This window comes from Clupea harengus, chromosome 10, assembly GCF_900700415.2.
Source record: "Clupea harengus chromosome 10, Ch_v2.0.2, whole genome shotgun sequence".
In the NCBI taxonomy this organism is placed as follows: Eukaryota; Metazoa; Chordata; class Actinopteri; order Clupeiformes; family Clupeidae; genus Clupea; species Clupea harengus.
The window spans coordinates 365,042-378,048 of NC_045161.1; the positions used below are offsets into that span (position 1 = coordinate 365,042).

The following is a 13,007-nucleotide window of genomic DNA, read 5'->3' on the forward strand; positions in this document are numbered from 1 at the left end:
TTATGTCAAGTTTAGAGGACAGCTCCTTTTGATGACAATTAGGTTGTAGCTCGTTTTCGACTTAATATGGTTGGAAAGAGACATCGTGTGTGTTTTAATAACGTTTCGTTTATGATTTATTGACCCCTGAACTTCAAATCTGTGAATATCTTTCTAACAAGTCATTTTCTCCACAACCCAGACGTCCCAAGTGCACGCTGAGTAGCTTTGATGTCCTCCCATGCAGTTTGTCCTCTTAAAAACATCAAAGGTCACATTCAACATCAGAAGACAAAAGTATGTAGGACAAAACGGGAGCATGTCAGCGTGCGTGGTTACGGACAGATTGTTCAAGTCCACGATGGGCTACAAAATGATGACACAGCCTCTGAGGGCCGAAACTATCAAAAACTGCTTGCTGTAAACGATAACAGTTGGGTATTGTGAATGATGAATGGTAGACAGTAGTGTATCAAATCAGTTGATAGTTTATCACTCTATTTTTACTAGGCTATCACATCCATTTTTACCCCTCTATTTTTCAATTCACATGCATTTTCATCACCTCCTTTTTTATCATTTCATTTTTGTAACCTTAAATTATAAAGGCCATTTTGGGTTGTGAATGATGAACAATGAATGGAAATTATGAAACATAGCTATGTTTTTATAATATCACGACTGTTTTAATGAAACTGACTGTAAATTAATCAAATTGCTTGATCATTTAGAATTCCATTTTAATCTTTTTTCATCAAGTGCATTTTCATCACCTCAGATGTCAGATCTTATGAGAGTGAGTGCTGCTGAGACTTAGACGGGTTTTGAACACAATCTATTTTCTCCTGATTTGGCAGTCTGAAAATGCCATTTGAGTTTCAGAATGTTAGGAAAATATGTGTCGCGTAAAAAATAGATCAAATATTTACTTCGGTGAATATGGGGCAAAAGAAACGGTAATAATCTGTGCTCACGTCCACTACTCCCGCTGGTCTCCAAAGGGGTCTACCTGACAGATACAGGAAATGATTCTCTAATGATGCGCGTCGGTTCCTGAACCGTCCCTCGCTATACTTCAGACTTGACTCCTGCTTAGCTCCTCCTTCAAGCTTTTTTTCGCGAAGTTCAACCAGGAACTAAGTTAGAAAAACAAACACATTTTCTATGTGAGTATCAATTTACTACATGTATATCGATGTTTGATGTGATTATTCAGTGTTTTTGCACTATGTTTGCTCACACACTAGCAAGTGTGTTGCGGTACCCTAGTAGCCAAGTGTAATTGCTTAGCCTACATTTTCGAATTCAGTAACTCACTAAAAACCCAAACTGGATCAGGCCTGTATTAGGCTACTTCTTTAGCAAGCACATTTAAGTTTTAGTCTGGTCGTAGGATTCGAGAGGTTGACATAGTAGAAAGTAACCTAAGAGTTTCCACGGCAGTAAAGGCAGCTGGGAGAATTCCGAATACCTAACCGGAAACGTTGAAACGTAAAAAGTTGAGCAGGGACCAAAACACGAAACACGTAGCCTATTTAATAGCTATTTAATGGAGAAGTAGCCGACATTAAATCGGTGGCAATATTTCCTCCGTTTATGCATTTAATGTCAACAATGGACTGCCCCACCTGAAACCCATCTCTTACCAACATGATTTGAAAACATTTCGAAAAATCACTGCCTGTGTTATTTGCTTATCTGTCTATATTGCTCCTTCTCTACTACAAATTCCAAAAACGCATACGACTGGACAAATCAGAATTCGCTTAATCCTTCTGTGACCACCAAAAGTGCTGTAGGATACACATTCTCGTGTGGTAATTCTGTCAAATTACCACCACCCTTCCGCCCTTAGAGTAGGTGGTAAACCTCCTAAAAGAATAGCCCTATGGCTTTGTTTTGATAGGAGAATAACCTAACCAACTTTGTCACTAAACCATATACTTGGACAGCCCCCTGGACTGTGTACGAGTTTTTTTCTTCTTCTTTTGAGCACAAACACTGAATGAACAGCTAGAGGACTTTGAGGAACAAATCGCTGAATTTGCCCAAAAAATGTATGGGATTAGAATCACAGACTGGACCTTTAGCTGTATGAATATTATAATGAGCTCAACTGAACCAACCTGGGCCTGTATTCACAACACACAACACAACTAAGTCGCACTGAAACTTTCTTACTACAAGTTTTCTCCTAAATCCTATGCACATAGCTGCTGAGATATTTTTTTTACTGAGGAAAAGCGAGATCTCCTAAACTAAGAGAACGATTTGCTCATGCATGAGTTTGCTTTCAGTGGCATCTGTGATTGGTTGATAAGTGACAGGTCCGGTGAGCAGGCATGTGCTTCATAGCCTACCACAAAGAACAGTAAATAAATACATAAATAAATAAATATCTGGCACCTGCTACAAGTTGAAGATTAACGGAATGCACTGCCCACAGATGTGTTATGTATGATGACATGTTTGTGTGAGAGTTCATTTGTAGGCTACAATAAAACATTACATTCAATTTAATTTTGCCATTTAGTGGGTTGTTTTTGTGACATTGCATCTCTTACAAGCTCTTTAATTATTCCCTTGTGATTGAGATGGTATGTTTTCAGTAATTCTGCATCTACTTTCAAAAACATTGCAACGTGGAACGATAGAAACTGCTGTTTTCTATTAGTTTCGGAGTTGGTTTTGACTATTTTCAAGCTCTCCCAGACTTAGGTGCTACTTCTAGCACTAATGGACACTATGAATTACTCTTGAATAAAAAAAAAAAATAGGACTTAAAGTTTGGACTGAACTGCCCATTATCTCCTAAATCGGCAAGTTAGGAGCTACTTTTAGCGTTAAGATGCTTTGTTGAATATGGGCCCTGATTTATAACAATCTACTCATCTGTACACATCTAAATTAAGCGATTTCAGATGCATTGATTCGTGAAAACTTTCACAAATCACCTGTCATGAGTGTTGAACAAGTGGTCTACACATTCACATCACATGTGGTATCCTATTAAAGAAACAGTATGCAGATATTTGCACTTTTAAGGAATGGTTTTCTAGGCAACTAGTTTTGGTATCATCTTGGTGTAATCTGTGAAGGACAGAAAAACATACCTCCCGTTCCCATTAGCTGCCCAGGCTATGCACTATGTAGTTCTGTGGCCTAGGTAGCTGCCCAGGCTATGCACTATGTAGTTCTGTGGCCTAGGTAGCTGTCCAGGCTATGCACTATGTAGTTCTGTGGCCTAGGTAGCTGCCCAGGCTATGCACTATGTAGTTCTGTGGCCTAGGTAGCTGCCCAGGCTATGCACTGTGTAGTTCTGTGGCCTAGGTAGCTGCCCAGGCTATGCACTATGTAGTTCTGTGGCCTAGGTAGCTGCCCAGGCTATGCACTATGTAGTTCTGTGGCCTAACTGTTACAGCGCGATAGTCACATTCAATTAAGACTCCAAGGTTTTTAACAGTGTCCTTCGCTTTAAGTCCTTTTGTGTCAAGATGATTAGAAATCATTTGTCTCTCTTTAATTTCTCCCAAATAAAATGATTTCAATTTTGCATTTTTTTCATCTGAAGATATCCAGCTGTTAATCTGGTCAGTGCATTGACATAGAGATTCAAGGTGACCATAGTCATTCGGCGAGAGGGCTAAGTAAATGTGGGTGTCATCAGCATATCTCTGATAATACCTCTTCTTGACTTTACTGATTTGTCAAAGTGGGGGCATATAAAGGTTGAATAATAGAGGCCTAAAGATCGACCCCTGGGTTACACCACAAGGAGAAGGATATTGGTGTTGACGTATAGTTTCAAGAAAGCTCCTGTCTTGTAATTAGGATCTGAGCCACCTGAAAATCCAATCCTAGTGTAGTTACATATTATTAATAATTATTCTAGTGTAGTACTTGCCGGTACACCTGGAATCCGTTCATTGTGTGGTTTTATCAAGAACTTTCGTAAATGGTCAACGCCTCTCCTCCAATCAATCACTGTAACTAGTGACTGCCAGGTGACTGGTTAACGTTGGATGTCGCCCAGCATCACCATGATAATGGCTTCGATTAGGTTGTTCTGGATATGACTGAACTTACCTGAAAGAGACGTGCTTGTTTCCAGATGCGTAACCGGCCTCTCATGATACCTCCTCAGCAGGTGGATGAGGTCCATTATGTTGATGGAGGATTCTCCCCCACGGAATGCACTTGCCAAGGATGTGACTACATCGTTGAGCCTCTGCAGCATTTCTCTGTTATTTTTCAACTGTTTTCTTGTGCCGCTCAATGCCTAGCCTAGCCTGTTGATTCAACTGGATACGTTTTTAGTGCAAGCACGCTTCTAATATGAACCTGAGACCGCTCATGCTGTTGCATGCTCCTATGTAAATTTCTAAGGTCACACTAGCCTTTTGAGTTTCAGCACTTTTCTGATTTATGAAAAAAAATTGCAGGGCCAGCACAACAACTTCAGTTCAGTTTGGCATGTTAGAAAAAAAGGTTGTTTCTCTTGTGGTTGATGCAGAAATCCGTCTTTATTGCAGTGAAAAGGGGATATACCTCATGGGTCTCAGCGGTGGAGGTCTGAACAACAAGCCTCTACTCTGGCCATGTATACTGTTTAAGACACCTCCGAGGCTCTTATTCTAAATGAAACATGCTTCTAATGCAAAGAGGGCTGGCGACCTTTCTCTGTGATGATAAATCATTGTGTAAATTGCTCATTTACTTGCTGTTGATCCCTCTTATGGCTCTTTACACCTAAGAAGAAAAGACAGTTGAAGTAATCTTCTAACCTAGTTTCCACGTGCATCTGTGCATGTGTATGGTGCTGTGTGAAATATCATAACTGATCTCAGAATGGTGGAAGCTGAGTCAAGGGAATCCCAAAGATCCCAGGATTACCCACAATGCTGCTCTCCCTGTCTGTGTTTAGCTTTAATGCTTTAATGCTTGTCCTGATGACACGCCACTGACTTTGGTGCTACTGTTGATGTTCCCTTCAGGAAGTGCTCTTGAATATCACTCAGGTTATTGCCCCCCTCCAAATGTGATCGAAGATGTCCGCCCATGAGTAGCCCCTGCCTGCATTCAATTTAATTAATTAATTAATTAAAGCCTATATTTCAGATGACGCTTTGTGTGTGTTCATTTAGTGAAGGTAACCTCAACATGTTAACTCCGTAACCTAGAATTAATTTAGTTGTATTTACTGCTAACCTCTGGTAAAAAAGTACTGATTTCTGGTTTTAAAAATATTGTTCTTCCATTCATATCTCATTTAATCCATAAGCCATCAACCATCACTGCCAGCCACACCCAGCAGTTTCATGGCTGCACAGAAGTCAAATAGTACTTGAAAATATTTTACTTGGTTGCAAACGAAAATGATGTCGCCAAGTCAGCGCATCAAACAATGTGAAAAAAAACTTGGGTCGAGCCCAATTGGATTGAGTTGGTAGGGTTATGGCAAACCAACATCATTTTAAGGATGGCCTAAATGTGGTTACATTGTTTCTAGTAAAACACTACAGTGCTTGAAGTGTAAGAGGTTCCAACTCAACTAGAATAAAGTATAGTTATATTGGTTAGGTGTGTTTATTTTCTTATGTAATATTGTGTTTTTGTATGGTATACATCAATATCATCATCATTTTTATATCGTTGCTTACACTTGCAATTCTAGGACCAAATTATTGACTAGTAAAAAAATCCTTTTTTCTGCTTTTCTTCATTCAGGCAACAAGGTAGAGGATGGCAAGAGAAGACGACCCAACACGCTGAAACCCCTACTGTAATTGGCAACCCACACTTTTGTACTAGGAGAGAAAATGGCCCAAAGTGTGAATTTTGACCAATTTGCAGACCACCTTGAGGAAGACATGGAGTAAGTCCATCTTTATACCCACACCTCTACACAATCTATGACACAGCTACTTTTCCCTCATGTCCTAGTTTTCAGTGGTTGTATTGCTGAATCTCTAATAACCACATTATTATGATTATCACCTTTTCTTTTGAATTGAAATGTCATCTCTTTAAAAGACAGTTTCTCTACCATTGGTAGGCAGAGATACCACTAGCCGGCATTTACCATGAGCTGGAATAATATAGGCCACAAATGAAACGGATTTGTGAATTATGAACACATCATTCTTTATGTATAGATTTGATTGTGAATTATGAACACGTCATTCCTTATTTATAGATTTGATTTTGCATCGCCTTTCCCCTCAAGATGAATAGACTTAAAGTTTGTAGTTGTCATTTCTGTAAGTGTATTTCCATAGTTCTGCTCTGCCCCCCTCAGGAGCCCTGTTGATGAGGCAGCAGTCCACGACTCCTTCAGTCACTTGATAGAGGAACAGGCTCTGGGTTTCCCCGGCGACTTCGATGCCCTACAAATGGATCCGTTGGACCTAGATGATGAGGCTAGAGGTACACCATCTACTCTCACACACAATCACATCAACACCTGATGTCCATTCCTCCTCTGGTAAAACAGTGCTGAATGAAGGAGAACAATAGCAAACAGCACGGCAAATGAATGACAATTAGATACTGAAATGTCAGTGCACCCTTGACTGTTTACAATATTAGTTTTGCTACAATCATGATATAATAATAACTGAAAGACTTATTCTTATTCTGGGATGCTTGATGAGGGATCAGGGATGATTGATGAGGGATCAGGGATGATTGATGAGGGATGATTGATGAGTGATGATTGATGAGAGGTCAAGGATGATTGATAAGGGATCAGGGATGATCGATGGATACAGGGATGATTGATGAGGGATCTGGGATGATTGATGATGGATCAGGGATGATTGATGTGGGGAGAGAGTGCAGTTGTGAAGCATAGATGTGGAGGGGTAAGGTAAAGAAGACTGTGGATGAAACTGATTTGTGGTTTGACATAAAGTCTTCTAAAAGCAGGTTTTGTGTGATTTTATTAGAGTATTTAATGTCCATGTTTGTGTTTTAAATTGCCTGTGCTTTATGTATCAGCTTTGTACTACAACAGTATTGGTGTGTGTGTGTGTGTGTGTCTCTGTTGTTCTCAGATGATGTGGGGTATTTGGGATACCCAGGGCAGCGACCGGAAGAACGCTACCAACAAGGACATCCACATGTTGACCAGCGAGGACATCCACATGTTGAGCAGCGAGGACATCCACATGTTGATCAATGGTCCTCTGCTACTCTAAGAATTCTGTCCTCCATGCCAAGCCGCACCATTGGTCAGTGCGTTTTGTGTCTGTCTGTGTTGAAATGTGGCATTTGTGTCCATGGGTTTTTTTGCAAAGTATTATGTTTGTTTGTGTGTACACCTCTTCAAAGATTTGTTTGCTAGCCATGTGCTTGCTAGAATTATTTATTTATGCTCAAAGTTAGCTAGAATTGTCACTACCGAAACAGTCACTACCGAAACAGTCACTACCAAAATATATGGTAAAGTTTCGGTAGTGACAAAATGGAATGGTAAGTAGTTCAATCCCATCATTTTGAAATAAATGTGTTATGTGGACTAAATGGTAAACATGTAGATAATGCTGATTTCTATCTGAAATTGTTCAGGAGAGAAAGAATCATAAGACACCAAAATGCCAAAAGGAAAAAGTGGAGCAGAGAGGCTAAGAGAATACCGACAAAGAGTGAGGGATGAGCCAGTGAAACACCAAGAATATTTGAGGAAGGAAAGAGAAAGAAATAAGAAACGAAAAGAAGAAGGAAAGTTGAAATGTATCAGTGATTTATCCAACAGGGAGCAAAGGAAGGTCAGAAAATCATGGAGGAAAAGACAGCAAAAGCACCACAAAACATTTGTGTTTTTAATATTCCCAACCTAAAGCATTGTATGAGTTAAGATTAAGCAATAAGGTTGAGGAAATATGATACAACCTTGCAAACAAAATACTGTGGTCACTACCGAAACAGTGCAGTCACTACCGAAACACTGGATGTTTTGTAAAAAATAAAGTATATTGAGTTATCAACTAAAATGTTAATGTATGTTCAATTTCATCAATCATCAACATGATCAGTATTTTGCATTTTACAAAGAAATATTGCACTTAGATTTGGATGAATTGTATAAATTGAACTTTGAAATTCGGACAAAGTTTTGGGAATAAAACATACAGATTTTCAAAATATTTCCAACCTGACTTTGCACCAATTCGGTAGAATGGCCCATATATCTTGTGTATATATGTCGGGTGTATGCTAGTGTGTTTTGTCTTGACTGATGTACGTATGAATTTATCCATTAGGTCAGCTTCAGGTAGATGGGTCCCCCCTCTTTGAGCTGGGTTCTGCTCAATGTTTCTTTCTATAGTTTTTGCTTTGTAAGCACTGGTATTCCCTTCAGGAAATGCAAATCTTGTTTTCCTTCCTCTCTGATTGTTCACATACAGTAAATGTGTCGTCTGTTCCTGTCTTCAGGCCGCAGTCGTGGTGCAATCATCTCTCAATACTATAACCGCACCATGCAGTTGCGCCGCCGAAAGCAAAGTCGGCCATCTATACGCGACTTTTCCCGCTCTTCCCGACCCAGTATCCGTGGTTATGGTGGAGTGGACTCAGACTTGGGGGATTTTACCGAGGAGGGTGAGATGAATCCCTCGATTTATCATTGACAAACATGAGAAAATCAATGATGAATCCTAAATGTCTTTTAAATATCGAAAACAAGCTTTAGAAAACAAGTGTGTCTGTGTTTGTGCAGAAACCAAGAGAGAGCGTCTCGTGAATAACCTGCAGAATCTGAGTGCGAGTGATCGTGTGCGAATGCTCAGGGCTATGCCCCTAAGTGTTTCGGAGAAGACTGAATTCAGGTAACAGCCTCAGATCTCTCCTGGTTTGACACTGTCATCATCTAATATCAATATAATGTCTTATCTAATGACGGCTTAAAATGTATACAGTCTGATTAATTCAGATATATCGATACTTTCTATGCCTTCTCAGAGTCCAGTTCCTGTGTTGTAGTTCCTAGGTAGAGACGTTGGCACATCTTCAATTGGGGAGGGAGGGGGTCAGTGTCCCGAGGGCTGCTCCATTGCTTGTCAATATTCTGTGTATTGTTGTCAAGGCTGTTATTGTCATGCCAATCATCCCATGTTAACCAGTGAACAAGATAACACATGCCTTTTGTTTTCCATTGTGCTGTTGGTTACTAGACTGTACATTAGACTGCTTTCGTCTCAAGAACAAGGCTTCAAATAGTTTGTGAAAAGTGCTTTTAATTACCAGATGCTCAAGATCGATATTGGCAGTGGAGGATGTCATACGATGGTCAGTGCGATTACAGTTGATGTCAACTGAACTCAGCCTCAGAACAGCCAAACAATCATCCAATCATCAGAACAGCCAAACAATCATTGACGGATCCGTTTCAAATTTATAATCTAGTTGGATGCTGGGCTGTTGCAATGATGAAAGGGTCCTCTTGAAATTGTGCTATGCCTTTGAACCTCAGGAGCTCCAGCTTTCACCTTTAATCACATGAGGACATGATCTGTCACAAATGTGACATTTTCTATGACGTTCCACCCAGATCTGATAACTGCTGCAGAAATGATACCCACACTAGCACGTCCACCTTGCATGTCTGAGGTAACTGCTACAGAAATGATACCCACACTAGCACGTCCACCTTGCATGTCTGAGGTTGCGAGTTGGAGTCCGGTGTGGGAAAGTGCTTGTCTACACAACGCGGGTTACATTGGTGCCATGACCCGGATTGGGAGTGAGGTTTAGGAGGGGGGAGTGTAACGGTAGCCAGCAGGTACAGTGCTGTGCAGTTAGTAAACCTCACAGACGCTAGGCTAGCACCAGCAGGTACAGTGCTGTGCAGGTAGTAAACCTCACAGACGCTAGGCTAGCACCCATTCTCGAAGTTGCGAGTTGAAGAAATCTGTTCTAGAAAAGAAAAAGTGGTGACAAACTAAAACATCAACACCAGCAAAAAAATATTACAGTAAAAGAAAAAACAGGCAGACACACACATGTACACAAAAATGGTAGCACCATTGATTTTTTGGTGTGTATAAATATATATATATATAACTGTTAAAAAAGTGAACGCAGCGAAGGTCATCTGCATGTGAAAATTGTGTCTGTCACAGTGCCACCATGTGGATACAGGATGGTAGTGTTTCCAGTGCCCAAACAATTCATGAAATTTGGCACACAATCAAATGTGAATACAATGTCTGTTGACGAAATGATGTCACAATGGCAGAACGCTGGAGGTGTGGTGGCGGCCATCGTTGCTATGTTTCTGAATTGGGTTTGTACCGTTTGGCTCTTCTCAACTTTTCATATTTTTGAACCGGCCTACCATCTCCCGAATAATCTAGGGACACATCTCTGAAAACCACATCTCCTGAAAGTCCCTCGCAGGGCCACTTCTCTTGGGACAGGGTGTGTGTTTTCTGGCTACTGAGGAAATGTGTGCATTTCTCTTCTTTTCTTCCAGGCAGGAGACATTTAGGCCAGAGCGTTCATACTCCAGGAGCAACCTCCCCTGCTGCAGCCAATGTAAAGACTCCCTGATAATTGTAAGTACCTCACCGGCCCATCATTTTCTGCCATTTTGTTGAAAAAATACAGAAATTTCCCAACTATTAATCATGGTTTATACATTGATTTTGTGAATTTTCTGCTGCCCTGCGGTTAATACTTGGGTGCGACCTATACACAGGAATGCATTATTTTTCTCATTGAGCACCTGGTAAGTTAGTAAGTTAGTAACGCATCGCTACCACCAGAAGGTGGCGCTGATGCACCTAAAAGCTGTTAGCCAACAGAAGACGTTGGAATGCTACAAGCAGAGACCAGACTTTGTTACTACCCAGGAAGAATGTGGAGCTGTGAAATTAGGTGCTAGTCTACTGTGCATACCGGAGAAGTCTGCAGAATACTACAACAGCTGTCAAACAGTTATGTGTAGAACCCCTTCAGTGCAAACTCAAATGTCCAAATCAGTTGGCCTGGACATTACACAGACTTTACCCTCCCTTACCATGTAATGGTAGTATCTAATTGAACAAGTGTGTGAATAGCGCATTTTCCATTGCATTCACAACTCACAACTTCTTTTAGCTTAAACTTATAATAAATAGCACAGCCACCTCGCTACCTAGCAATGGCTGGCTAACTAAACTGAACAGCTTCACTTTGAAGCAGATGGGTCTCCCCTTTGAGCTTAGTTTTCTGCTCAATTCTTCCAGTTGAAGGGGATTGCTTGCTGAGGACACATTTTGATTGGGTGGTTCAGGCTCTGGGCTCTGAAGAGTGCCTAGGGGAAATTTCAATTGTTATTGGTTCTATATAAATAAGATTGAAATCGAATGTAACTCAATGCAATTCAAGAGAAACATAGTGATTTATGTTCGTTAGGTAGGTGGCTAGCTATTTGTTCACAATATGCTATCAAGAAAATGTTCAGGTTTAGACACTGGGCTCTGTAAAGTGCCTTGAGACAATGTTATTGTTTTGGCGGTATATAAATAAAATTAATTGAACTGAATTCACAACTGCAAACTTGCTACTGGTAGACAACTATGTTTTGTCAGACATTGTAGCTAGCTTACAAACTCTCCTTTGTCTGTGTGACGACCGCATGGTAAACCAAACAGAGTATCCCCAGTAGGGGAAAACGCAGTTGCCATGGAAACTGTCTTGTTGTGTGCTACAGGGTTGAAAGGGGACTTGATTCTTCATATGTGTTCATATGGGAAAACGTGTGTGCGTGTGGGGAGGGAGTGTAGTATTTTTGCTTTGCGCGGTTATAATGTTTCTGCTTGAAATGCCCACCCCTACTTCATACAATAACTTGAAATGGCTAGTAGCGCTCACACCACAACCGCGTAACATTTAGTTTATGTGACACGAGGTAACGTTTCATGACCTGCGAGTTAATACACAGGTGCAGTCAATACACAGTTTTGCTTTTTAAAATGACATCAAATACTCTCATGGAGTTTATATATAGGGCCGGTAACAGTTGGGAAATTATGGTATCTCCTCAAACTTAAGTGGCAGCCCTTGTAGTATCGGCTTCAGAAATTAAGGTTTTTAAGAATTTGAAACTTTGAATCATTTGTCATTTTTGTTTCTAGGTTGCAAGACAGACCTGGTACAGCTGCCTGTCACTCCTCTCATCCCTGCAGCTGTGGCACACGGCGCTGAAGACAGTGAGCGGGCGCTTTGGCACAGGCGTCCTCTCATATTTTGTTTTCCTCAGAACTCTTCTTTTCTTCAACATCTTCCTCTTCTCTGTGACTGGGCTCTTCCTGGTGCTCCCTCAAGCTGTGTTTAGCTCGGGGCTCAACAGCACCACAGGACCGTCTGGGTTGGAACTGCTCACTGGAGGGGTAAGGGAAGTGTAATCTTCAAATGCAAATGTTCTGTATACATTAAATTTGGTGGTAATGAATGTAATGTTAATACTTGAATATTACAACAAAGGTTTAGCTGTCAGTCAATGAGGCGTTCATTTCTCAAGACAAACACTAAGAAGCAGGGGCACAGAACATCTTAAGATAAGATTCTCCTTAAAGTCTGAGTTAAGGGTTCCTTCAAATAAAACACCTTAAGATAAGATTCTCCTTAAAGTCTGAGTTAAGGTTTCCTCCAAATAAAACACCTTAAGATAAGATTGGGCCTCATTCTCGAACGCAGTTAAGAAGAATTTAAGAAGGAATTTCTTCTGAATTGGATTTAGGAAAACATTTGGCATTCATGAAAGTTTTCTCATCTGGGATTTGCTCTGAACTTCAGAAGACTTTCCGAACTCGAAATAGCAGTCGTAACTCGGCCAGACTTTTCTCAAATGCGATTCTATAAAAAAGGAGTTTTTTTGAGGAATCGCATTTAAGAAAACTCTCCGTGTTAATGAATTTGTGAGAAATCGTTGGTGATTGCGTTCACATCAACTCTACAGATCCTCGGATTAAAGTAATTATAATAATAATAATTACGAGAATATTTGTATCATTAACAATTACGTTTCACATGTAGGCCTATAG

General features: G+C 40.4%; 1 protein-coding gene across 2 annotated transcripts in view; it reads left to right on the top strand.

Annotated features, from left to right (window-relative positions):
* The first annotated feature begins 1,052 nt into the window (after positions 1–1,052).
* tmc6b (transmembrane channel-like 6b) overlaps positions 1,053–13,007 on the top strand; it is a 29,146-nt gene continuing 17,191 nt past the window's right edge. Inside the window, exons 1-9 of one of the 2 annotated variants that reach the window (XM_031574906.2) lie at positions 1,053–1,145; positions 5,707–5,854; positions 6,278–6,405; positions 7,035–7,211; positions 8,416–8,580; positions 8,699–8,807; positions 9,226–9,267; positions 10,454–10,535; positions 12,099–12,353. In XM_031574906.2, the coding sequence (XP_031430766.1) occupies positions 5,799–5,854; positions 6,278–6,405; positions 7,035–7,211; positions 8,416–8,580; positions 8,699–8,807; positions 9,226–9,267; positions 10,454–10,535; positions 12,099–12,353 (1,014 nt within the window). In that variant the 5' untranslated portion in view covers positions 1,053–1,145; positions 5,707–5,798. The remainder of the gene's footprint in view (positions 1,146–5,706; positions 5,855–6,277; positions 6,406–7,034; positions 7,212–8,415; positions 8,581–8,698; positions 8,808–9,225; positions 9,268–10,453; positions 10,536–12,098; positions 12,354–13,007) is intronic. The other variant, XM_031574907.2, reaches the window with a different exon arrangement.